Genomic DNA, 27,458 nt, shown 5'->3' with positions numbered 1-27,458 from the left:
TACAGATAAATATTAAGCCTGACAAAGTCTAAATTGCATGGTTTGTTTTGGAACTTGACAATCAACTTTCCTGCAATGTTAACTATGTTGAAGCACTTATTTTAACTGATATTATACACATTAATTATAATCTTATGTATGTAGATAGTATAAGAAATGTGCAGAATACGACAGTGTAATGGTGGAAGTATACACACATATTGATAGATGTCTTGTAATGCACTGTTGAGGAACCTGTGACCCAAGTTTTTCATTCATTGCATAACGACACTATTGTGTATATGATATGTCAATAAACCTTAGAAAATCTTGAAATCTTGAAAGGGATGTGCAAAATAGCAATTATATACAGTCTTTAATTAACTATTAGAGAATAACTAGTAATGAATATGCTTTAAACGGATCTGCAGATAAATATTTAGTCTTCTCAAGCACCAACTATCAAATATCTCGCCTGATTGTTGGCACTTGACAATCACCTTCACTGAATTTCACTCAGGTGTAACTAAAGTCTCATTTAAGGGTTGTTTATATTTCACATCATTAATCCAAATCTGTAAAGTAACTAAAATAAATGTAGTGGAGTAAAAATACCAGATTAACCTTAAAGGTGGGGTAGGTAAGTTTGAGAAACCGGCTCGAGATCGCTAGAATTTGAAAATACACAACCGGAGAAAATCTGCCACTTCCTTGTAAAGCCCCTCCTCCAACACACACGAACGCGCACATGACCAATGAGGGCACGAGATAAGTTTGTGCCCCGATGGAAGGCTGACAGGCAGGTAGGCCATCCAATCCGTTTAGCCGGGCCGGCTTCTACAGATGACATTTTTTTATGGATTTTTGTCAAAGCACTTAAGATATTCATTGCTATCGGGATGTTAAGAGCATTCCATGGAATATAACAAAAAGTGTATCTCGAGCCGGTTTCTGAAACTTACCTACCCCACCTTTAAGGAAAGCCCTCAGGATTATAAAAGACCCCCATCACCCCAGCCACAAACTGTTCTGTCTGCTGCTGTCTGGCAGGCGGTACCGCAGCATCCGGACTAAAACCACCAGACACAGAGACAGCTTCATCCCACAGGCTATACGATTATTAAACACCTGAACTTAGAAACGACATCCATAACATTCATCTGGCTGCTACTTAGAAATTATTTATCTAATATATCATATTCCAATCACTTGTAGACTCTTATTGCACTATTTCACAATTTTTTCTGTGTAGGCCTATCTGTTTTATTGCATAGCACTGTTGGAGGAGCCTGTGACCTAAGGGGGGGGGTGGGTAGGACACGTTCGATTCCTGTTTTGAATAGTGTGCCGTCGATGGGTTTCATTCCATTTCAAAGTCCTTTTTGACGCTCTGTGTACTTCGCACACTGCCACTCCAACATCCAATCACAGAGGTTGAGGACTGATCACGGGTTTGTCAAGCTAAGCAAATGGTGTAGTCCCAAACGAAAGCTGAGGATTCTGGGTAGTGTAGTGTCTTCGGCCATCCTAAAACTCCGAAAAAACATTTGTTTCTCCGAATCGAAGGGGGAAAATACAAAAGCATTGCCCACAATTCAAACCAATCAATGTTGTGTAATTAACAAGGATAATCTGGTGTTTTTTAGTCGATGAGTAGTGCAGATATCACTGTATAATCAATCGACAGTAAGGAGAATACTTACTTCCGGGTGTACAATTCTCCGTTATCCAATGGGAATGGACGCTCGTAATACAATACAGGGGACATGATCATTATCTTTTAAATAACGTTAACTAAAGGGAACAATCTATTTGACACAGCTGAAGCTCTGGCCTTCCTTAAAAACTAACTAATTTAATAAAAATCACAGTTGTATTACACACAATGCACTGTTTTTTGAGAACACAAATTCGTAACTAATGTAATTTTTACATTCTGACGAAAAATAAAAATTATTATGAATACAAATAAAATAAAAGAAGCCTCCCGTGAGTTACTACAAGCTATAAAGTAGATTTAAAAAAACGTTTTATAGAATAAAAGCTCACTGCGGGACGTTGTAGAAATGCGTGTGTGCACCACGACAAAGGAGCCTCATTAGTGTGAATACTGTTTACAGTATTCCACTATAGTACTTCAAAACTTTATTCTTCCCCTTATTATTTCAGCCAATACTTTGGTACTTATTTTCAGCTACAGAAACCATTCAAATATGCACCACGACAAAGGAGCCTCATTCACTTTACATTGGGGTTGTTTGCGTGGTGCCGACACGTAAATGTAACAAAGTTTGTGACTCCAGCACGCATTGTGGTGTTAAGAAGTCGTGGTGGAGTCACGCATTCTGGTGAGATCAGGTTGTATGGAAAATCCACCCAAATGGCCCCAGAAGAGGTTTTTTTTTGCTAAATCTGTCTAAAAAGGTCAAATATCACTTGTTTTGCATCAATCTTGATACAGGGTACATATTACATGTTGTACTTTGGATTCCTAAAGCTTTTAGTCTACTAACCCATCATCCAAGGTTAGTTTTCACCAGGCCAATCACGCAGGCTGCACGGGGCCCCGCCCTCGCCCAGAGGTCCTCAGCTGCTGTGCTCAGTTCTCCGCGCACCCCCCGCGAGAGTGAGAGGTGACAAAGGGGAGCACGTCTGTAACCTGACACCGATGCAATGAATCGACATCTGACCAATCACGACTTTGATACGGCCACTATGCAGGTGAAGAGATGTCGGTGAAAAGACAGTTTCAGTCCGGAGCAAGCAAGAGGGAAAAAAACAAAACATGAAGAAACTAGAGCATCACTCGAAGTTGGGTTATTGTATGAGTCAAATGTACAACTTGCGAATGTTGTATAAGTCAAATTGCCAATTTCCATATTAAAACATCTGCTGCAATTCACGACATGAAGAAGGCAGTCTCTGCATAGCATATAGGCTAAAGGAGATGCAGTTATTTCCAGCATTCTTTATTCATTCAAGTATGTGATGCCTTTTATCTGCTAATGTACAGGAGGAAGAGTGATAAACTGTCTGTCTAGTTGGCTTACATAACAGTTCAAGTTTACAGCCTAAAAAACATGGAGCATTTTTCCCCCTTTTATTCATTTTTATGTCAATTTGCACATTTCATGGTGATGCTCAGCCTCTCCCCTTAACTCCTAACAGTCATCATCATGTCAACCACAACACAGAGAAATACTGAGAGAAATGTGTGTGTAGTTGTTGATACATTGCTGACAGAGGGAACTAGAATACAGATTTAAGAAATATCAGTTTTGTCATGTTTTGTCTTGACTATATTACAATATTATAATAAAATAACATAGTATTTATATTATTTAATTGATTATGATTATGATTATTAGTAGAAGTAGTTTATTTGCATTAATTATATTGTAATCCTTTTGAGGCTAGTATTTGGCAGGAAATGCAGATGTATTCACCTGTAAACTGAACGACATACATGCACATTTACCATTTACCTCACTGTATAAAAAAGTAACTGTGTTGATAATAATAATAAACAGGAATTATATTTGCAAAGTAGCCTACTTTGTTTCCAAACATTTTTTTTCACTCCTGTCGGTTGGGGGAGGGCCTCATCTCACAATGTCGCTTGGGGCCCCAAATTGGCCAGGGGCGGCCCTGGTTTTCACTATAAGTACAAAATATTTTTTGGACGGACACTATAATTTACAGTTTTTTACCATGTTCAATCTGAATTTTCTTTAAAATAAAAAACATCTATATTTATTCTGACTTTTCTACATCCAACTCACAGGTTTATCATTACTTTGAGAAAAAAGATTATTAATTTAACCCTTTTAGAAGGGAAGATATGGTCATTTGTTCTGGGAATGTCATTTTCGAGCCTGAAACCTGAAAAACAGGCTCGGGGTTTAACAGGTTCCTGAATTTCCCCACAGGGAAAAAATAAAGCTCCATCTTATCTTATTAAGAAAAAGGGCCATTTTGCATTATCGCTTTGTTTACTTTAAGTGTATGTTGATGCTAAAACTTTTGCGCTTTTATTTGATAACCATTCTTATATGAATTTTACCTGTAACATTGTATTTTCACATGCAGTATTTAAATGTTGTTTGTCAGTAAACTGATAGAATGTTTCTTCTCTACTGCGGCATGTATCAACATGCTGACCACATGGTGCATTTTATAATGAGAACATTCACCAATGACTGCTAATATACCAACCAGTACAGTACACATGCTTCAAAATCACAGTACCACAAACACTCTTTAAATAACACTTCAACTGCTTTATCTTCAACATCACACACAGTGGAACTACTTTCAATTCTAACATAGAAAAGGACAATTCACCTGCATACACAGAATTAACTTAGAATTAAAACAGCAAATTCTTTCATCGATTACTGCTCAACTGATTGCGGCCCTTACATTTCGAAAGACATTTCAAATTCGAATAGTGCCTACATTTTAACACGACATTTCCACTATTCTCAGTGCTTTGTCTTCAATTCTCATAAGACATGGTGCATGTAAACAGCTTACATTCAAACCTGTAAGTGGCATGTTCCTTACTTTTTCTGCAGATAACCTAACCTTTTCTAAAAATGTTTAAAAATTAGCACCGAGTGAGTTCCCCAATTCCCTCTCGGCAGTAATCTCTAATCTAATTTGTCCTTCACATAATCATGAAGGGAATCGCTGAATATGTTGTAATGCTAAACAGTGTAGTGTTTTGCAAATTCTTTATGCATAGAACTCATTATGCAGCCATGTCTGCAGAGAATGTTTGGGTTCTCAGCATAAATATCGTTGATTATGGATTTGTGTGGATCTCGTCTTTGAACGGTGGCGGGTTTTTAATATTCAAAAAGACGGCTAATGATGTGAAGATGTTCTTAGCATGGCCTGGCCTTTAATCTCTCTTCATATGATCCCCTTTCTCTTCAAAGCCTCCAGAGATGACAACAAAGCTTGAATAACAACACATTTTCAGCAAAACTGTATGAAAAATAAATATCACTCATTATCACAGACGAAGCAAAGCATTGGTTTTCAATGTTTTATTATGAATAGTCTTTGCTACAATTTGTATTTAAAAAGTGTTCAAATCAAACAAGCTCAGGCAGTATCAAACTGCTGATTAAAAAGAAAAGAAAACAATGTTTTGGTGCACCACACGCTGTACATGTTAGTGTCATGAGTTCAGGATATTGTTAATACTACTACTCACTGTGATTATTCTTTTATGTAGTTTCTAAACTGATCCTCCACTGAGAAGAAAGCTTGACTTAATACACAACAATCCAGAAGCATAGAAAAGGAAATGTGAAATAAGACTGTTGAGAAAACGTGTTTCAAGAAATCCAATCTTCAACTACGCAGTGCACACTCACACAGTATTGTTCCGTTTACGTGAAAAAACAATATAAAAACACTCATAAAAAAGACTTAAATGATTTAAGACAAAACACATCAAACATAAAACCATGGAAGCTCTTCCCATCATAAATATAGTCAGTAGTAGTGGCGTTTTTTTTTGCTTTTCAACAAAGATGTGCACTGCACATTAGAAACAATTTGTAAAACCTTTTATAAGTAAAAACTCAGAGGTCCTTTTTACAGAATAACTTTTTAAAGACGGACTTGTTGCGAGGCCGCGGCAGGCTGGAGAAGCTCCTCAGAGAAGAGTCCTGAAGGGGGTCCTGCTGACAGGCGTCCTGCTGACGGGGGTCCTGCTGCCACCCGGCTGCAGCCATCAGCGGGGGCTCAGAGTCTGGCGACTTGTCTCCAACTACAAGAGTCACGCAGTAGTTGGAGCCTCTCTCCGGGACTCTGCCTGCAGGGGGGGGCAACATGGGCTTGATCTTCTGAAACGTGGCTGAAAAGAAAAACAGTGAAGCGAAAGTTAGGAAACTAAAAAAACAACAGCTGTTTATGATTCTCAGCCGTAGATCTTTAATGACTAACCTGATGTGAAGGAGTGGGAGCGCCGCTTGTTGCTGAGCCAGTCCTCACCCCCGGACACGGGGGAGAGAGGGGAGGAAGAGGTGTTGTCTCTGGATGCTCCAGACAGCCTGTGAGTCAGTGACTGCTTTAAAGTGTCTTCTTCATCATCATCTGGAGAGGGACAGAACATTAGCATTGAGTCACTCCAACAACTTGTTTACTTTCTCATTAAAACAGGCCAGCATGATTGGTCTGGTCGTTAATCTGAGAGAGTGGAAATCAGTTTCCTAGCTTTTGTTTTGTCCTTCCTCAAACTATCACTTTCTGATGCCCAATACAATTTGGACCTTTCAAATTAAAAAAACACAGATGTGTCACAACTGTCATAACAGATGTGAGCTTCTCTTTGATACAGTTGTTTAATAAGCTAAGACAATACCTTAGCTCCCCCTAGTGGAACATACTAGACCTGCAACAACTATTCCCTATTTTATTTTATGTTTAGAGAGCTTGATAGCAGACACTACTAAGCTAAATAAAATGTATCACCAAGAGTTAAGAAGCAAGCAAACACAACTTGCTTTAATAAAATCGTTACAGGAAAAATGTATAAAAGTCCTGTTTGATCAATAACTAGTTGCATCCTTTAACCACCAGTGGGATCATTCACAGCCTAACAATGGAGTGCGGGGCTTACCACAGCAGCCTCCATGTGAGCTGGGGGTCTGCTCATCCACACTCTTCAGATGACCCTGCGTCATGTGACTGAACTCTCGGGTGAGGACCACTATCTCTTTGGTCTGGGCGGCGCCGTGGGTTTTGCGCCTGGGGAACGTGGAGGTGACCTCATGGCGGGGGGGGCAGCGGCATGTGGAGGGGCCGGGACAATGGGAGCAGAGGAAGGGCTTTCTGGGCGGTGGGAGGGAAACAAAACATTATTGTAAAGATCGGAAGCATCCCTGGAAATCAAGACTTGGAGGTTTTTAAATTGTTGATCTTACGAGGAGTTAGGGAGGCCTTGATCAGCCAGGAAACTCGATAATGAAGTCTCACTGCGACCTTTTTTTGGAAAATGAAATAAATGAAGCAGATTATTCTCTCATCAGGTCAGAATTAGCAAACATTTGCTTTGAGATTAAATGCTTACCCGTGTTTGCATGTATTTTCATCATCCATTTCTTCATCAGAAAGCGTGAGGAGGAATTGAGCAGATATTCAGAGCCATCACGGAGCCTGAAGGCCACAAAATACAACGTTTACACACTTTACACTTTTATTTAATGTTCTGAAGGGTGCTATGTATATTTACGAGTAATGTTATTTATGTCCATGTAGGGGTGAATGATGATGATGACATATTGTGTTCAAAAGCTAGAGGAAGGGGAAACATTTAACAAAAAAAGTGTGGAAACCTTTTTTGGAGTTTCTTGGACTTTCCTGGACTTCAAGGTTCAGTCTTTTTTTATGACTGTGTGTTGTTGCGTGTATCTACATTGTATATGTTGTTGTGCTCCCTATCTCTGTTTCTCATCCTATATCTAATATAACTGTTCGGGTCTTGATAGATTGAGTGGGGAAGTTCCTGAGATCTTTCTAGAGGATTATCAAGAATAACTTTTATCCAATGACCTTTCCCCTCTCTGTCTGTGTATTCTCTTGTTCCGATTAACCCAGCCAAATCTTTTTTCTTGTTTTGTATCTATATCTACGCCGGGAACCGGAGTCGAGGCTGATCCTCTTGCTGTAGTCCTGCGTCTTGGATCCTCTATCCTGAGTTCTGGATTAAGTCGTGGACTTCGGGTCGTGGCTGAACCTGTCTCTGCGGTCCTGCCTTGGGTCTCGTCATGCTGCTTCCCTGATGGCTTCCACAGGATTGTAGCTGACATCCTCGTGGATTCATCTTCTTATTACAGACACATGCATTTCCTAACATTCGGTCTATATGCTGTAAAATGTATTATCTCTTCGATTTACACACGGCATCTATTGCACGTCTGCCCGCCCTGGGAGAGGGATCCCTCCTCTGTTGCTCTCCCTGAGGTTTCTCCCATTTTTTCACCTTAAACTGTGGGTTTTCTCTGGAAGTTTTTCCTTGTACGATGTGAGGGTCTAAGGATAGAGGGTGTCGTTTTTCTCATACTGATATTCTGAACAATCTGTGCTGTTGTATTTGCTGTAAAGTGTCTCTACTGTAGGCTATTTTTATTATATGTACAGCACTTTGGCTCGACCAAAAATCGTTTATAAATGTGCTATATAAATAAAACTTGATTTGATTTGATATGTGTCTTTTATTTATGTTTTATTTTAAGTTAATTATCTAGTACAGCAAAACGCTTTGCACACTTATTTCATGAGACGCCTCGCCTAATTTACATTTTGTACAAGGTCTAGTACTGAAAAGTTACTTTTGCAGGTGTATGGGAGCTTATTCTAACTTTTTGGTTTATTTCTTAGTCAAATGAATTTTTCTGTAAATATATGCAGGGGTTATTCATGTTTTACCGCAGTCTGAAGCAGTTGGGTTTCTTGGTGTACTCTGGAGCCGGGGAGCACTCCGCTCCGAGGAGGTTGAGCGGCAGGCCACAGACAGAACTCTGCAGAATAACACAGAGTGATCACCATCGACTCATCCACTTCAATTATTCATAATTTTCTGTTCCTCTGGGCTTTAATTGTCGTCATGTCTTCTGCTTACCCTCAGTGTATCCTTCCTATCCTGGTAGAAGCACAAGGTGTGTCTGTAAAGGACGGCGTGGTACGAGTTCCATCCTCTGGAGGCAGCCTGAGAAAATAAGATAAGAGCTGACTGCTGCTGACTGCGGGCTTTACATCTGCTGACCGCTGAAAACATAAAGCGGAGGCTTTCTTACTTTCTTTCCTCCCAGCTGAAGCTTGTGTTTCCTCTCCAGTGTTCCCTCCATAGTCTGCAGCTCAGGCCTTGCACTCTGAGAGGAGTTGAATTAACAATATTTAGGCAAAACTCCTCAATGTGATGAATACAAACAGTTACTTACTTCTAATAAGAGCTTAACAGATTTGATTCCTCTCACCAGAGTAACACAGCGCCCTCTTGTGGTCATTAACTCTTCCTGCTGCTCCAGGCTTTGAGGGGCTTTCCTCTGCTGGCAGACCCCCTCCAAACCCATATGGACTGAGAGCAGGCTCATCGACTGGTCATGTTCAGAGAGAGAAATGTCACAATAATCAATCATGACGAGTTGCACATTTTTTTAAATATCAAGGCCAGAACAGTGATAAATGTTACTAATTCCAACTACAGATTAAAAGCAAAATGTCTTTAGATTCTATTCACTATATATATGTGAAAAAGAACACATATACATATATCTTATTAACATTTGAATTGATAAATATTGTGATAATGGGTTTTCTTATAATTGAGACATGGTGGGTTAAAGTTTCAGTTCCCCCAAATTCCATGAAAAACACATCGAAAAACGTTTCTTGCTTTATCTTCTTCTTTGATGGTATATAATGACAGCGTATTAGTATAGTATATAACATATGGAGCCTAAGGGAGGTGGTAGTATTCCTATAAAAATAAAACATCTTTGATGTTCAGATTATTCACTATAATTACGTACATTTGAAACAAATATCTGGAGAATAGATGGCTTTTTTAACCACATGGCATTACTTTCTACCACAGACGCCACCACTTTCTGCGTATCCTGCCTGCAGTGGATGACCTAATCACTTTGCACTCAGATTTAGCAATAACAAAATGTTTGCCCAGATTCAACATTTATCATAAGAATCCAAACTGGTCCTATTCAGAAGACAACATACTGGTTTAGATGAGGTAATAGCTTCTGTGATGTGGTTTCCTTTCTTTTGCTCCTACGTTTCTGAGCTTTTTCCTCGTAAATGTACCACTTTAACCTCAGAGAATATTCGTGTTTTTTCTTAGCATATTACCCTCCTCCCAAGGCTTCATTTTAATTTGCTACAATCGCTCATAGACAGTTGTACTATCGAGACTTGCTGATAGTTTGGGATTTATTTGCTCAGGATTTAGATACTGTATGTGTAAGGAGAGGCCGAATGGTGGAGAAAAGAACTCTGTTTGCGGTTCTTACAACAAATAAAAATGAACGTCTTGTTACACAAAACAGTGTTAAATCCTTTAAGAAAATTAAATGAATTTGTTGTCATTGTAATCTTACATGCTGTGAGCATGTTTACCAACAACATTCTAACCCTATGCCTACAGGCCAGCAGGAATATACGTTTTTTTGTAATTTGGGTGAACTGATAAGGTCTCAAAGTTCTGGACATTACAACATCTCAAACCTCACCTTGGAACAACCTGCAAGCTCATCCACCTCCTCCCCCACCTTTGTCTCCTCCTCCCCCTCCTCCTCCTCCTCCTCCTCCTCTCTGTACTGATAAATGTATCTCTGATTGTCCCCCACGTCCGGCAGCTTCACTGGGTCCGACGCCGTCTCGTTCACCGTCGCCGAGCTCTTCCCGGCTGGCTCCCTGTTGGGGAAGGCCGCCCAGGACTTCCTGTCTCCGGTGGCCAGCGGGGGGAGGTGACCTCTGGGACTCTGCTCCTTGTCGTATCCCAGCAAGCTCTGAAGGTAGGGGGGCAGTTTGAACTCTGCCACCAGGAGGTTGGGGGCTGAGGCTGTGACCAGGTTCCTGTAGAGCACAGCCGGGGTTTTGGGTGACGGTGAGCGGGAGAGGGGCTCTTTAGATTGGTCAGAGGGTTCAGGCTCTTCCTGCTTGGGCTCGTACATGATGTCTGAGCAGATGCTCTGTCTGTAGTTGGTTGTCTGGTTCCAGATATCCTCCAGCTCTTCTTCTTCCTCCTCAAACTGCTGGTGGTCGAGAAGGACCGGCTCTGTTTCCTGCTCTGTCGATGGACCCGAAGATGTGTTCTCTCTTGTTTTAGCGCAGTCCATCCCTCCCACCTGAAGGGACATGAGCCTCCCCACGACGCCCTTTGGCTGCAGGTTGTCTGGACACGGAGCCTCAGTGCAGAGCTTGATGCTGCTGGAGGTGGAGATCCCCGAGTCTACAGAGTCCTGGCGAACGCTCACGCTCACTGTCGACTTCAGATTCACGACCATATGAGAAGCTTGGCTCTGACACTGTGGTCCTGGACTCTCTTCAAGCACATTCTGGGGTTTTGCACATTTATGGTAGTGGTGTCCGTTCAGGTCTCGGATCAGCGTGTGGACGCTAGGGCATTTGTGTTTGAGTGCAGCTGTGCTTTGGGTTTGATTCACATAAATCGGGGGCTGGCAAGGTGGCTTGCTGGTCCCATGTCTTTCAGCCGTACAGGACGACCTTTTGTCCCACTCCTGCTCTGCATCCTCAAGCAAGGTGAGCTGTTTAGACATGTCTTCGTATGGTACAGCCTGATCTTCATCTGTAGAAGAAGGAGGTGATTGGAAGCGGTTCCCCATATCAATCAGATCTTTCACTGTCCGTGTTTCAGGAAGACTAAAATCCGCTGAACTGCGTGTGACGGACGGAGTGGGTCGAGTCTGTTTGAAGGAGCTCAGAGCCGTTTGCCTCTGCGAGTGGGGGTCCGGATCAGTCCCTGCTGGTGTTTTGGTCTCTGGTGGGGCGATAGTAATGATGTCCTGAATGCTGGGGATGAGGGTCATGTCCTTAGGCAGCTCGAAGCTCAGCACGGAGCCCAAAGAGAGGAACCTGCAGTGGCTTCTGGCCTGATCTGTGGTCGGGCTCTCTGACATGGCATATGGAATAATGCTGTATTCTCCTGAACATTCCGAATCAATGTCTTTCACCAGGGGATTCTTCATGTAGGCCATCGCTTCTACTCCATCCCCACTCTTTGGTGAACCCTTCTTCCTCCTGGCTTCCTTCAGTGGCCATGTATGCGTGTCGTACGTTATTGTCTCGCAGTCGTAATAAGGCATGTCTTCCGTTTGGTCCTCCACTCCCATGATTTTCTGGATCGTGTGCCTGCGAGTGTCTCTCTTCCTCTTTCTCTTCTTGCCCATCCTCTTCAGGCTGCTGAAGATGGAGGTGCTCCCTGCTGAAGGGTGGAAGGATACATTCGCCGACTGAGATGCAGTCGCGGAGGAAGAGGAGGAGGATGCCGAGAAAGTAGGGGAGGCTGAGGCTGCAGAGCGCCTCCTTTGGCGGGGCAGGGTGATGCTCTCATACACAGGCGCCACGGCCAAGTTGTTATCCGTCACATGCAAGTAGGTACTTACCTAGAAAGAGAGAAGGATGTTAGGCAATTGTAAAGTCTTTATCTGAAAAGTGAACCCCGTAGGAATCGTGTGAGCTGCAGGCTAGAGCCCTCTGCGAGAACAAGAGCTGTTTTATGTGTTACAGATGAATCATGACATGAGAGCAAACCTGACCAAGACAATTAGCCATTTTTCAGAGACAAACATCAGTTCCTTTCCCTCTACATCCCACATAGTAAAAACAACAATGGGTTCAGGAATGTACAACACTCACACAGCAATGCAAATGATTTTTAAAAAACACACGAAAAAGACATAAAAATTAGATGAAAGGACAAAAGAACATGATTGCAATCGCACACTTGCCGGACTTAACGAAATACATATGTGGCAGCACATGCCGTCATATGCAGCTGTAATGGCTTGACCTTTCAACTCTGTGACTAATCTCTTGTTTCTGTGGAAGCCCCAGACTATAAATCACTGTGTGCAGTCTGGGGGCCTTCCTTGAAAAGTTCAGCACCGGTTCTTGGTCTAATGACTGCGCCTGTATTGGTGTTCGGGACGCACTCCTGCTGGGAGCCATTTTGGAGGAAGTGTAGGTGAGGTCACTTATTTTAAATGAGCGAGGCACAGCCGCAGGAGAACCAAACAAGAGCAGGTCTGCATCAGGCGTGCGGGGAAGTGACAGAAGGAGAAGAGAAAGCTTTCTGTCAACATTCACAGTGGGGGGGATAAGACTGTGTGGGCTTCTCCTACTCATCACTCTCATTCTGTGTCTGCCATCAGCGCTCTACAGCTTCTAATCCTGGCGTGTTCAACACGTTGAGCTCCAAAGAACATTTTTAAGGAAAGTTGGATTGTAAACATCCAGATTCATTGTGGGATATTCAGTCGGGGATTTAGCTTTTTATCAGAGTTTACACAGGAACAACTGAAAGGGCAAGTGACAGATTACGGAAAGATGGATTCCAAAATATACCCATTTGTTCTCAGTGCTTCAAGATTACTAAGATAATAGGTTGTTTTTCAAGCTGGCATGTAGGATGGGTTACATGAGTCCTTTAAGTATTAATACTGCAAATATGTTTAAGTCTATTTTTAAATAAAATAGCATAGAGTTTAGTTTTTTATGGCACTTTCATTTGAAGAAAACGAATTGTAGGATTCGTGAAACTTACAGAGTGGTGCATTTTGTTTTAATAACAATTACGTTATTGTAGTTTATGTTTTTTTGGTATTGGTAATTTTTTGTTATTTTATAATATATTATTGTGTGATTGCAAGGGGTTGGTTTGCGTGGGTCTCATGGATATGGTCAGCGCTATGTGAGGTGTGTCTCTGTTGACAGCGATATTTCGATAGTTGTAATTATTAATTCCTCTGTGCATGTTGTAATAAGTTGATCATCTCATTTTTTCACCACATTTTTTGATGCAATTACTTTTTTTGGTTTCCTGAAGTCACTACATTAATAGTAAAATCTTTTTAAAACATACATATCCTTTTGGGTTGTCATTATACTATACACATTGATATATACATTAATTGTTTGCATCTTTTTTGTCCACCAATTGGAGATCAAATGTATTGCCTCACTTCATTCATTACGTTCATATTTTATACGAATGGATTGTAAAATCAACACTTTTCTTTTTCCGTCCCATAACGACAGAATGTGTTCATTAAAAATTGAATTTATTTGGTTTTGAATTTGTATTTATGACTGTTGTAAAGTAGGGACATTCCGAGTTGTGACAGTTAAATGGTTTGTTATCTTTCCTCACAATAAGTGTCCGTTTCCCAGAGATGGTATGAGAGACACTGTGATAGCACTTTGGCCTGTCTTGTTTCTTTTAACGCTTACCTGGCTTACAGAGGCCGACAGCACAGGGAAGACCAGCTGTATCTCGTAACAGGGGTTAGTTGAGCATGCTGCCCCAAGAAAACTACACAGCATGCAGTCCCGGCACACTTCGAGACGCAGCATGCAGCGCCAAATCACACCGCGCTATTTACCTTGTTTGCACTCTGCCGATAAATCGTTTTCTTTTGCTTTAAACTACCAAAAGTATTTTCCAAAAGCCCCTGGCAGCGCCTCCAAAAGGTTTTACAGGCAGTAGACTGAGGGGGAAAAAGGAAGATGTGAAGGCCAAAGGGGGAGAAAGGAATGAACAGCAGCAGGAGGGAGATCCCATGCGGGGGGAGAGATGTATGTAGCCAATAACAGGGTCTTCCCATAGTGCACTTTGGTGACAGTGTGTGTTTCTCACCCTGTGGACAGGCTCACTCGTCTCCTCCACTACCTCCTCCGTCCTAGCAGGCGTGTTTTCCAGCACCTGAACCTGGCTGTCCCCCTGCCCCCCGAAGCTCAGGATGAGGTTGACCGTGCCCCCTAAAGCGGGGCTGCCGGGCTCCTTGAGGATCACGATGGAGGATTTAGGAGACTCTGAGGAGGGGGCCTCGCCGCCCCGTGGCCCGATACTGTTCATGACCTCATACCCGTCCTCGAATTGCTTCTCCTCTTGCTGCTCAGCTTGTCTCTGCGGCAGCGAGGAGGGTGGGCCGTCTCCTGCAGCCCGTAATCTGTCTTCAATGGAGGTGACGACAGGGGACATGTGGGACTCATAGGCCTCTAGATCAGGAGCGGAACTCTATGTATGGAAACAAAAATGATTCAATATTCACATTGGTAAATAAGTACTTGTACAGTAAAAGTATTTTAGGAAATGGAACTGGAATTGTATTCCCCACTCTTTATCTGAAGCCAATCAGTATATCAGTCCTTTATAGTTAAGGTTTGGTGGCTTATTAGGATGATTCTTGATCATTATGATAAGAAATGTTTTTGTGAATGCCAACATCTTCAGTTCTACTTCAGGCTATGATAACATTTGCTGGGATTTTTTATTAAAAATAAATACTTCTTGGTTTGAAATAGGTAATAAATATATAAATAAGTATTGAGGTCATGTTATTAATATAAATATAATGATATTATGTTAATAACCTAGTGTCTCAAGTTATTTTAATTTCTTTACATTCTCACTTGTTCTCCCTCCTCCAACACCACACTCACACAGATGAGTGTCATTCATTACCCAACACATTAAAAAAAAATCATATGTTCATATAGGTATTGGAAAATATTGTTATATTGTTTGGGCCACAATAATCGTATTTGAAAATCTGCAATTAGTATAAGTGTAAAACTTGACATGGTACAATCTTTTTTAGATTTTTAAGGACTTTTGCTTGATTTTTTTCCAGAGACCAATGACTGTCCCTAGAATAAATGCCTTTGTGCTTATGTACCTCTGTCAATGTAGAGCACATAGTGGCCTCAGAATAGATGTTATCCTGTGAAGGCTCATCTCTGCCCATCTTGTGAAGCGACTGTTGTTTCTGAGCCCTCCAGTGCACTGAGATCCAGCCGAGCATGCTCCTCAGCTCCTCCATGCGCTCTCTTACCTGTAAGACATTACTCAGGGTTGTAAAGGTGGACAAATACAACAGTTTATTAAAAGACCGCAGTGAGTCAACATTCAAACTCACCATCTGCGTGAGGTGGTGTCCTTTGTCTAAAAGGTTTCTCCCCGTGTCCGCCAGCTCATCAAACTCTTCAAACTTTTGCTCAATCTGCAAGTCCAGCTCAGCAGCGAGTGGCCTCTGCCCGTCTTTCCCAAGATGCAAGGCGGTATCTGAGAAAATGCACGACCTGGTGTCTTCAGTCCAAGAGCTACACAGAGGAATGGGGGGAGGGAGAAGACAAGGAGCAGAACATTGAGAAAAGCCATACGTTCTAACAAAACATGAGATTGACCAGACTCTCCCTGATAGGACAGACATTCATCGCCTTGTGCGCTGACCTCCTTAGCACATCCTCAATTATACATTTCACCAGGGACATGCTCTTGCTTGACAACGAGAACATCCTGTCCTTCCCCTTGCGAAGACATTGTAATGTGCAGATGTTTCTCACAAAGAGGATTACGAAACAACGTCTGGCAGGAAAAAGGTCTTCACAGCATCACCCGAGCCCGCCCTGCTTACATCATGGCGAGGTAGCTCCTGAAGAAGTCCTGGAGCTGCACAAACTCCTGCAGACGGGACTGGTTCTCCGCCACACTCCTCCCCAGCTCCGTCCAGCCCTGCAGCATGGCCCGGATCTTTGCCTCCAGAACGTGCACTCTCTCCGGGCACAGCTCCTCCAAACGAGAGGCCTGGCTCTCCATCTCCTTCACCTCCTCCCTGATGACTTCATAGTCAATCTGCGGAGAATCACAATACAAAAAAATCTATCATCGTCCATCATCCTCGGTATCACTCAAACAGCTTGTACCAATTGTATCTCTGTGTATGACTATGACCTCATCCCCATAGTTGTATGCATATCATTCAGCGAGAGACCCATATGGTCCGCATATGGGCTCCCATGCCGTAGCAAGCTAGCAATCTTGACCATTTTTGTTCTCCTTTTGACGAGGCGGTAATTAATAGCGTTGAGGGTTCTCTGGGAGTTATGCTTCATAACATTTCTCAGCTACAGAAGGCCTCAAGAACACGGAGTGGTGGATGCCTGTCTGCTGACGCCACAGTTATTTCAGTTTGGACGATTAGGTCATTTCTGCTCTTCAATGGTATCAAGTCCAGACAGCTGTGTGTGTGTGTGTGTGTGTGTGTGTGTGTGTGTGTGTGTGTGTGTGTGTGTGTGTGTGTGTGTGTGTGTGTGTGTGTGTGTGTGTGTGTGTGTGTGTGTGTGTGATAAACATAACACTGCCCAAAAATGACTCACACAGGACTGTACCAACCTCACATCTCCAACCCTGTGACCCCTCAGATGTGTAGAAACACAAAACCCCGCCAGATTTACTCACAAACACACACACTTTGAAGGTTTACAGAACAATGACTCACACAAGCGTAAATAAATATCCTGTGTGAATAATAAACGTTTGCACGCTCTATGTGTATGATTGCACGGTGCAGTTTATGTAATAAATTAAACACAGCACAAAGCATGATGGGCTGCCCTCTTTTATTTTTTTAGATGTGAGAAAAATCTGGCACAACAGGAAACAGACTGTGGAACAATGTGTGCGAGAAAGAGAGGGGGGGCTTCCCTTTTTTTAAATCACACCAAGCAAAGGTCATTAATCCAAAGCCAATTGGATGGGATGCTAAATGATATTAGCTCCAGTGTTTATAGCGTCTTCCTCTCACCTCCAGGAGGTCCTGCCTCTCCTGCAGAGCCTCCAGGCCGCAGCGGTCGGGCTCACACTGGACGGCCATGTCTGTCTCCTTCTCCAGGATGTCCAGGCTCAGCTCCTTGCTGAAGCTCAAGCACTCCTCCACGTGCACCGCCAGGCTGGCGTGCTGGGGGGGGAACGCAAACTCATCATGAGTACTCGTAGGATGTCATTACGCCTCGCTGTGTATTATTTGTTCTAGCCACATTGCAAGTAAATGTTTAAAAGGGTGTCATGGAATCCCTTCCGGCCGTGCGTGTGCTATTTTGACATGTGTGCTGCTTTCTGTACCAGGAATAACTGGAATTAACACGGAAACACTCATGTGAGGGGGACTTGTGGCTCATTTAGGGCCTATTAAAGAACATAGCCACAGACAAAAGGAAACCAGATGTGACTCTATGGGTTGGCAGCTGTTGTAAGGAGTTGAGGGATTTAACAAAAACCTTCAGCCCACTCAGATTATTGTAATTTCACAAACATTGCAGTGAATATTAGATCTAATATAAAGTGACTCCCATCTCCTCACCTTGCTCAGCAGCTCCTGGATGGCCTGGTCGTGGCTCTGTGATCGGCCCCTCTCCCTAACGGTGTCATTGAGCATCTCTACGGCCTCTCTTAGTTCCTCCACAGGGTCTCCCATGCTTTCTATCAGGGGCTCACTGCCGCCACTGCTTTGGAGTCCCAGTAGTGTAGGAGCTGAGGAGATCTCACTGTGAAGAGGCTGTTAGATACAGAAAGAGACAGAGTTGTAATTATAAGGGTGGTTGGACATTTTTAATTGTCTTACTTTTTGTTTCTTAGTTTTGAGATATTCATTGCTCATACGACAACAAAATAATAATCTGGAGGTTTGTGGATAATTTAAGGGTGCGAAAGCATTGCAACTGAACTGTAATACTTCAAGTCACCAAAAGAAAATGTCACCTTTATGACATCTCACAGACTAACATCACATAACAAAATCCTTACATAACAGTATCTGAACAAATCCTCAAGAATTTCTATTATGAGCTGCAATCATGACACTAGTCACTTTAGTATACTTTTCATCTAGTTAATGTGTGTCATCATGGTGTCATAGGTGCTGCTGGAGAGACCTACTGTAGTGCTAACTAACACAGAAGCCCCAGTTCCTCACCTGGCCGAGGCTGTAGCGACTCCCGCTGAGCTCCTGGCTCTCCTCCAGCTCCACGCGCTCCAAGAACTCCGTCAGCATCCGTGTGTCCTGCAGCTCGGAGTTCTGCTGGGTCAGGGCACTTTGGACACGATGGTACCTGAAGGACACACATAGAAACAACCAGTAGGAAGCTTTTAATGACAAGCTACACCTCCGCATACGTATATACAGTACAAGTCTGCATCCGTTGGAAGAACCACATTAAAGAGACCTCCATCAGAATACAGAGTTCATGTGCTACAGCGCTGTTTATGTTATCATATATCATGTGTCACGTAAACATTTCCTGTACTTCAGGGCATGAATGTACCTTGTCCATGCAGTTTATATTTGAGATGGTAAAGGGAGGAATTTCAAAGGGTATTTTCCCCAGAATAAATGAGCCTTAAATTGCTTGTACGCAGCATTAGATAATGACATCATCGCAAGTGTCTTACAGCTGCTTGGTGAGAGCCTCTACCTGCATCAAAGGTTCCTCAGACTGCAGTATGTCACCCCCCCCCTATCTAACACCCCCACCCTGGAAACACTTAAACTGAGCCCTTTCCATTTCTTTATTTACTTTGGTCAACTGTGTTCTTTACAGAGTCTGAACGTGTGTTTATGGACAAAGGTACGTCCTTTAAACAGACCAACATCATGGGGTTTTACCAAGAGTCCATGGCAACGACTTGTCTTTCCAGGGCCAAGCAAAGAGAAAGGCGTCATCTTGCAACACATGCAGCGGGTGGCTCTGACACACACTGACAAGCTGTGGGCTGAAGTGCATTTCGGGACAGTGGGGTAAACTCGCTAAGTGCTGCATGAATCACGAATGAATAAACTCGAACCTCGCAATAAATGAGTGCATGGAGAGCATTCTTTATTGGCAACCCCGAGAAAAAACATGAGATCTAATATATTTTTGTGGTTTATGGGGTGAAATTGTTTATCTTAAATAAAAACCGGGGATTTTATGAATAAACTCTTCCATGACTCGTGTGATTGTTCAGACCCATAGCATGACTCTTATTTGATGATACGACCCCTCCTTCTCCTCCTCTGACAAACTCACTTTCTTTCCACCTCCTCCATGCGTGCCGGCAGGCTCCGTGTGTGGGGGTGACTGGCGCTGTGGAGGCGCTCCACCTCCTGCCTCAGAGCGCTGAGCTCCAGGCTGCGAGCTGCCACCTCTTTCTCCAGCAGACAGCTCTCCCTCTCGGCCATGCTCATTGTTTCAGGGTCACCGGCGAGAGCAGACTCCTTCATGGAGAGCTCCACGGACTCCAGCCAGGCCTCCAGGCTGCCGAGGGCCTGGAGCACTTTAACAACCTGCACAGGACACAAGCACAGAAGCTAATGATGAACATGCTATGCTGCTAAAAAAAACAAAACAAAGGCTTTATTGTCATATGCATAGTAGCTACAGTGTAGATATGGCAATGGAAATCTTAAGTCCCAGCTGCTCCCACAATGCAACATAATATTTCTATGACATAACACAATAAAACTAATTGAAAAACAAAACTAATTGAAAAACAAGTGAAATGTATACACCTACATCTTTTTAATAGAATAAAAAAAGAACAAAATGTAAGTGTACAGGGAAATGAAAACTGTTTATTGTAGTAATAAATACATTGTAATGAGGTGATGTATAGTACAGAGAAGACAATAATGGGTTTACCTAGAGTAAGTAGACCATCTTTTGTAATAAGAAACTCCAACTTTCCAACCAAGTCATCAATCTGGGCAGATTTGTAGCCTCTTTCCATCCCATCATCTAATTATATGGCAGTGCAATTTATGTACCTTGGATTACCCTTCATAAATTCGGGGACTCTAGCTTGCAGACTCTTCCAATTAGGATGTTAAAGATGAAAGTAAATGAGCTTCTAACCATGAGCGGATGTAAAGGCTTTTTGCCAGTTGAAAGCTTCTCCAATGGAATCCAGGATCATCCGTCATCACCATACATTTAAAGTAAAAGCCTCGTTGTTACTCAAGAGGAGTGCCTATTGTGTGAGATATTTGATGAACCTCACCCTGAAGCCCAGCTCCTCTGAGGCCTGCAGAAATGCGTTGTTCCTCTGGTGCCTCCTCCGCAGCTCCTCCCACAGGACCTCCAGCTGTCCCAAGAACTCCTCTATCTTGGCGCTGCCCGGGTGCTGTGCACGGACCAGCCCGCGGCCCTCCTGAGGATTGAGCGTTAAACTGATGAGAGCATGTGATGACTAAAGACTGGGATTTGGGTTTTGAAATACGGACCTAATCTGCAGCTTTGGTTTACTAAAACCGTGAGAGATGAAATGTCAGCTCATTATTGGAATAATGCCTGTCCAGGTGCCCAGTTTGAAAATAGTGGGGGGATATTTTTCATTGGCCTTCATCCAGTGCGTATGTTTTTAAGACAAACTGTGAAAAGGACTTGGCTTACCCGTTTGACAACCTCTATCCTGGCCCTGTTGGTCAGGATTTCTTGTTGCAGAGCGTGCTGACACCTCCTGGCTGCCTCCAGGCCCTCAGAGCTGGCTATTGAGCACACCTGCGTGGCCATGGACACGTTGTCTTTGAGCCAGGACAAAGTCTGAGATGGAAAGGGGAGCAAACAGGAACAGGGTTCAAGAGGAGAACAGCTGAGAGATATATTTCTAAACAAGGGTGATGACATTTAAGATTCCACAGGAAGCCAAAGCAACCAGGTGTTTTTTTTTTTTATTCTGACCCAATTCTATCATTTTATCATATACTGCTGAGGTGGCATTATGAATGTGAGACATATATTTACTCAGTCTTATTATAAATACATTACATGTCTTGTCTTTTGTGTGAACCAAAGGAAAACAAGTTGTTATAACGGTTATAACTAGTGTACATCCTAAACAAAGGAAGGTAAACACACTTAGAATTTGTACAAATAAATACAAATAAATAAAATTATTGGAAATGAGAACACAGTAGCACACATGTCAGTAAATAGTCACAGTATTACTCCTGACAACGCTGTATCATTTACAGTCATAATGTCTGTGGCTGGTTACAAGAAAATGGTGCTTTTAAGTGTTAAAAAGTAAATAATAATGTGAGGTAGAGGACACAGGATTTGGTTTTGAAAGGGGATTTTTGGTGAAAAAGGGAATTGCGGATGTGTATGGCCGAGCCGGTCAATCACCTTGTCAGCAGACACGGTGAACTTCTGGAGCTGCGAGGGGAGCTGTGGGTGGCCTCGTGTGGCGGTGGCAAGCCTGGGCTCTGCTCTGGGCTTCTTGCTGCAAAGAAAACACAGACATGTGACTCCAATTATGACTTACATAAAGACCTCTCATTATGTAAGTCACAGAGAGAGAGAGAGAAGCCAGGCCGAAAAGTCACCTTTCCCCCTTTAATTGATGTCGGACGATGACATCATTTGCGGAGGCAGGACCGCCTCCCGTGGGCGACGAGGTGTGGTTCCCTGATGGCTGATCCTGGCTGAGGCTGCTCGGTGTCCTCCTACTCATCCCACATTCAACAGGACTCTATGGACGAGAGTCAAAATAAAATCCAAGAGATCAGCATCATGACATGTGAGTAATGTTTGGCTTTTTCTGTCAGCCGTCCATTGAATAAAATGTCCCCTGGAGGCATAAACATCTCAAATGGAGGATTTATAGTGCGAGGAGTCACAAGACAATGAGCCGTTGCTGTAGCTCGCTGCTAATGTGAATGCTACAATGTGGCTGGAGGTGGGACAACATGGACGTCTGCCCAGAGTCAAGTAAAGCCTCTCCTGTAAATGGCACAAAGCGAACTCCCTCTTAAAAAGGTTGGCTCTTGTCTGTGAAAGAACCCAGGCCAGACTAAAGACACAAGCTCCTTTTCACCAACGTCTGAAATAAAAACACTAAAGATGGCAGTGAAAGTTTAAATATGTAATAATTGCTTTGTGAATGAACACATTAGGTCTACCGTCTAACAAGGTGGCCAACATGTGCTATAACGCTCTGATGACTAAAAAGAGCCATTGCAGTTAGGAACATAACCCTTCTTTGAAATCCCCTATCCCCAGCGCTCATTAAACAGCTGCAGTGTGTTGTCGGCCTTAGATACTGATTTCCACCCAGACTGTGTTTAGAACTATGCAGTGCAGACTTTAGCAAAGTCAACGCCAGAGCTATAGAACTTGTCGATGTGTAGAAATATATTAGAATCGGCAGCAGCCATTACACCTCTTTTACAACCATGTGAGTGCTTTAAAGGTTGGCCAAAGGACTCTGCATGAGGGTTTCCAAAGAGAGCTACATATATCTGGCATATCATAAAATGGGATATTAGGGGCGGGACGGCATATCGTTTTCATTTTACATTCAAAGCCTCTATTAAGGTTTAAAACGACGATTTCGTCATACTTTTGGACGTTATCACACGCAGAAGTATTGAATTTGGCAATTTTATCCCCTTTTCTTGCTCTTTTAATGCTGCATCGATACAACAAAGGCCCCCTCTTGCACAAAAAATATCTTATAAATAAAAAAACATAATGTTGTGTATGAAAATTGACATATAGATTGAAGCCGAATATTTTGTAATATGAGAACATGTTTCGCTTTTTGTAGATGATGACATATCTCTTTTTTTAATGCATTTTGACTTTGAATTGGAAATGTTTATATAAAAAAAGGAAGGGAAATCATACGCCTCCACCACTGGAACCTAACCATACTTATAGAATAATACTAATAATACAAGTGGAGCACAATATGTGTCTTCATCTGTGCAGCATTGAATTGTTGTTTTAGAACTAGAAATGTCAACGTTATTTGAAGCTTTGAAACGTACAACTATTCAGCAGCACAGCCCTATGGGTTTCCTATTGGCTGCAAACATCTGAAACTTCAACAGGGTCCAACAGAACCAAAAACAAGAATCCATGTACAATACTTGTTCAAAGTTTTGGTTGTTCCCATTTCATTTTAGGTATGCTGTTTGTATGGATCATTTAAAACCATATATCAGCCAACACAACTTTTAGGTTCTTTGTTAATAATGTTTTACTTGCTTTGGTTACCAAGACCGCTTGGCATAAATATGAAACAATTAAATGAGCTATAAAACTAGTCGAACATTCTCTTACGCTGACATTTCCCTGTCTAACTGTATGAATAATACAGACCATGCTGTGTTAATTGTTCTTTATAACATAATGTCTTTCCCATATGCCAGTAAAATCTGACATAAGTAAGGTCTATGAACAAGCGTGCCAAATATGCGACTGTCAATGCAAAACAAATCTGATTTACATGACAGCTAAAAAGCACGAAACAGCCATTAATAATAGAGTTTAATGGAGTAGCTTTAATTTATTTTCAGACTTGGCTTAAAGAAGAAGTGAGTCAGGGACCTGGAGGAAAGCGTTGCCTTAAAGATGATGCGAGAATTAAAAGGCTCTAACATCATTTACTAACACGCCAGTCATTTTATAGACCGGTCTGAGTTTCATAGAGGAACATTATCGGGCCGATTTTTGCGCTGAAACTGCAGAACTAACAAACTACTGTGATTCATTTGACAGGGGCGATAACCATCAATGACGTGTCCTCCCCCGATATTTGCTTCTGTACTTCATCCTTCACAGAGGCTTCCACTGTAAACAACTCCTGCGGTGCATCCAACATCCCATTCTTCCATTTGAAAGAGAAATATGTCTTAACAAAATGATGTTTCATTATTTACTATGTCATATTCAAAAGTATTCTGTGATTTTAGGCATCATCCAATCATTTGTTCTTTCAGCATACTTCTCCCTATCTTGGTACTGTTGATTCTTATCTGCTGATCTCCCCTGTGTCTTTCTACAATGTGCTACAAAGTGATGTCAGCCAAGAACTATTACTTAGCACCAAGCCCATCTGGTCCGCAGCCCCGGCATCTGGCAACAATTAGCCAGAGAAACAGACGATAGCCATGTTTACCTCCAGCAACAAGAGGCCATACTACTGCTGACACAGACATGATATATAATATGGATTATCCTGCATGTATCCATACTCGAACGGACGCCAACACTTTTACAGTAACCTTTTATCGAGTCAAATTGCACCAGCGAGGGATAGACTACGAGGAACAAAGTGTGTATGTTAGCACGTCTGCAGATAAACTGAAAGTTATGTCTACCACCACATATGCAAATCGCTGCAGCTGCATCTCGTACCCTTTCAAAATACTGTAATCAATTCCACACACCCAGGAGCTGGAGTTAAAGTGAAAGTATGTGATTAAATGACTTTTACTGTTCAACTGGTGGTGCAACAGTAAAACTGAGTTTGGCCTTTGGGCTCCAGGGTTCTGTTTGGAGTGTATTATTAGTCCTTCCATAAAGAGTAACAAGAGGGGCCCCCACAGACAGCAGCACATACGTAACTCCTAGCTCTGCAGTGAAAGGAATCGGGACGTTAAGAGAAACAAATGAGCCAGGCTCGCTGGCCTCATGGTTCCAGTCACAGGTGAAGGAGTGGTTGAAGCCATGAGCAGGGAAATAAACTGACCCTGAAACAAAGCAAGAATGGAAAGAGTGAAGTCTTCTTTCCTTGAGCATCTGGGTACTTTTTCCCGAGGCGAAATGAGGCCAGAGGCTCAGCAGGAACTTCACATGAGCTCAAGGTCAGGAGCATTGAATTGTGGGATTCCTCTGGGCTGGGCACAAATAGCGACTGTTCATTTACTTACGGATTGTAAAGAGATGTAATGTGCCAACTTAAAAGACTACAAATAAAGATAATTACTGGTTTTAACATAGCCCACAGTTAAGTTCCTCGATACGTCCTCTTCTAAAAGACGCTAACAGTATTGCCTCTAGGTTTATGAGCAGTGGCAGGTCAATAAAGTGCTTCAAAGATGAGGAATGTTATGTCTGAGGAATACACATGTTCTGCAGATTATACACTCACCCCAAGCTGACCCACAGGCCATCTATTAATACAACATTAGTCCAATGACTGTGTACTTTGTAAAGCCAAGATACTATTTTACCATAGAAATGTGGGTTTGGAGGCAGAGACTTATTTGCTCTGGTCCAGTGTTCAGCCATGTTGTACCGTCACAGCTTGACATTTTTCATGGCAACTTATGGTATTCTTGTGCCAGGGTAAATAACACCTCTCAAAGCTCTTCCTGTGACTGAGGTAAATGCAGTATATAGTATATACTGTATAGCACTTTTCTTTGTGTAGTTGAGCCAAGGTGTCTTTTTCCCTCATCTTATCAAGGGCTTCCTCACGACTCTTACATCATATGGTGTTATTAAGTGCAACTAACTAGCTGGGAGGATGGAAAAGCAGCGGCTGCCAAGACTACAAGCCACAGCTCTACGGACCATCTGACGACTCCAAAAGCACTGTTATTTAGGAAAAACCTGCTTAAATAGTAAATCAGGCATTTTCCAAACCAGAGAAATGCGTCACTTTGTGCAGCCACAGATGCCGTAGGACTGGAAGAGGAAGAGTGTGGTTTCTGCAGTTATAGAGTGAAATACCAAAGCTTCTTACCACGCAGCCTTTCAGCCGATTCTGCTCCTCCTTCACCTCCTTTCCCATGAGCCTCTGCGTCTCCGTTCCCACGTTGCTCTGGGGTTCCCGGGCCGGTGTCAGGGGGTCAGCATCTTCCCTGGTGAAAGCGGAGCCGTTGGGAGAGAGCACAGTCCTGTCACTCCTGCAGGAGGAGAAGAGCGTCAGAGCCCCGCCATAAACTCCAAGTATGGCTCTGAAGCTTTCTACCAGTGTTTGTGTTATTTGGTTTGAATAGCCATGAGACGCAGCTGATAAGACGGACCAGATGATGTCATATTTGGATCTAAAGATAGCCCATCGACATGAGAGGCTCCCAGGCTGAGGAATATTTGGAAAGTGGGAGATGTTAGAGATGGATGTCAGAACTTGGGATTTTTGTCACTCCTGACTGTTTATATTATTATGAAAATATTCATTTTGTATAAATATTGCAATGCTACCCATTGGACAGTCCAACACTTTGATCCAGAACAAGATAAGAGAAAACGGACAGATAAAATGGTTTGCATGGATATTCATACTCGAGGCTATTAAAGTACCAATACATTTGTTTTACAAATGCCATAAAAATTACAAAATATTCTTGTGTGTGTGTAATATCTCAGATTCGGCAGACTACTTGAGGTGACGGCACGATTTTAACAGAGAGAGACCCGTACTGCCAATGCAACTCAGTAAGCCAAAGCATTATTCACCTCGTCCAGTAATCAAACACATGGTGTAATTCCAGCAGTGCAGAACTGAATATATTAAACTCAAACAAGTGGGTGGCGAGTGATGCTTTGTGGGTAGTTTGTCTCCAGACAGTCCGGTGCTTCACTTTGCTTAGAATTTTTCACTGATTCAAACCCAAATACAGCAAGGCTAATCAAGAGGAAAGAAAACGTTATACAAACTTAAAATGGAAAACGTCTTCTAGGGTTTGCGTACTTTTAATGTAGGGCACAAGAAAAGCAATAACGGAGAAATAATGTTCCAGCTCAGTGGAAACCTGTGGAGGATCAATTACTGGGGGAAATGGCGCATGCACTCATGGGGCCACCAGAGTTGTGTGCTGTATCCTTGGCCTACCTGAGAACCTTCTGAAGAAGCGCCCAGCAGTCCTTCACCTCGCTCTGCTTCTGCGTGACGCCGGCAGCCAGGGCGGGGTGGAGATTAGAAACCTGGGACACGCTCACATCAAGCATCTACCACACACAGGCCTGTAGGTTAGGTAGAGAAGGCTTCTGCAACACTTCCAGGATCTGATCAGGCAGTGTTTCTTAAAAAACACAACAAAAAAATCCTACCATGATTTGACTGGCGATGTCGCGTATTTCTCTATCTCCGACGCTGTCCAGCTCTTTGGATTCAGACATGCTCTTCCTCTGAAAAAAGAGAATGTAATGTG

At 42.6% G+C, this 27,458-nt stretch overlaps 1 protein-coding gene across 2 annotated transcripts in view; it reads right to left on the bottom strand.

The window, feature by feature from the left end:
• Window positions 1-5,024: 5,024 nt before the first annotated feature.
• The window catches only part of LOC117459740 (uncharacterized), a 30,586-nt gene continuing 8,152 nt past the window's right edge, over window positions 5,025-27,458 (bottom strand). Inside the window, exons 9-33 of one of the 2 annotated variants that reach the window (XM_034100831.2) lie at window positions 27,358-27,435; window positions 27,140-27,255; window positions 26,048-26,210; window positions 21,897-22,042; window positions 21,697-21,793; window positions 20,962-21,111; window positions 20,570-20,719; window positions 19,600-19,856; window positions 18,507-18,642; window positions 17,895-18,089; window positions 17,340-17,492; window positions 16,170-16,387; window positions 15,672-15,855; window positions 15,432-15,587; window positions 14,390-14,770; window positions 10,242-12,137; window positions 8,973-9,092; window positions 8,793-8,867; window positions 8,618-8,704; window positions 8,425-8,516; window positions 7,067-7,152; window positions 6,921-6,978; window positions 6,617-6,828; window positions 5,941-6,090; window positions 5,025-5,851 (exon numbers count right to left, since the gene is read on the bottom strand). In XM_034100831.2, coding sequence (XP_033956722.1) covers window positions 5,577-5,851; window positions 5,941-6,090; window positions 6,617-6,828; window positions 6,921-6,978; window positions 7,067-7,152; window positions 8,425-8,516; window positions 8,618-8,704; window positions 8,793-8,867; window positions 8,973-9,092; window positions 10,242-12,137; window positions 14,390-14,770; window positions 15,432-15,587; window positions 15,672-15,855; window positions 16,170-16,387; window positions 17,340-17,492; window positions 17,895-18,089; window positions 18,507-18,642; window positions 19,600-19,856; window positions 20,570-20,719; window positions 20,962-21,111; window positions 21,697-21,793; window positions 21,897-22,042; window positions 26,048-26,210; window positions 27,140-27,255; window positions 27,358-27,435 — 5,631 coding nt within the window. In that variant the 3' untranslated portion in view covers window positions 5,025-5,576. The remainder of the gene's footprint in view (window positions 5,852-5,940; window positions 6,091-6,616; window positions 6,829-6,920; window positions 6,979-7,066; window positions 7,153-8,424; window positions 8,517-8,617; window positions 8,705-8,792; window positions 8,868-8,972; window positions 9,093-10,241; window positions 12,138-14,389; window positions 14,771-15,431; window positions 15,588-15,671; window positions 15,856-16,169; window positions 16,388-17,339; window positions 17,493-17,894; window positions 18,090-18,506; window positions 18,643-19,599; window positions 19,857-20,569; window positions 20,720-20,961; window positions 21,112-21,696; window positions 21,794-21,896; window positions 22,043-26,047; window positions 26,211-27,139; window positions 27,256-27,357; window positions 27,436-27,458) is intronic. The other variant, XM_034100832.2, reaches the window with a different exon arrangement.

This window comes from Pseudochaenichthys georgianus, chromosome 15 (genome assembly GCF_902827115.2).
Source record: "Pseudochaenichthys georgianus chromosome 15, fPseGeo1.2, whole genome shotgun sequence".
NCBI lineage: Eukaryota > Metazoa > Chordata > Actinopteri > Perciformes > Channichthyidae > Pseudochaenichthys > Pseudochaenichthys georgianus.
This window is presented reverse-complemented; position numbering and strand designations above follow the sequence as displayed.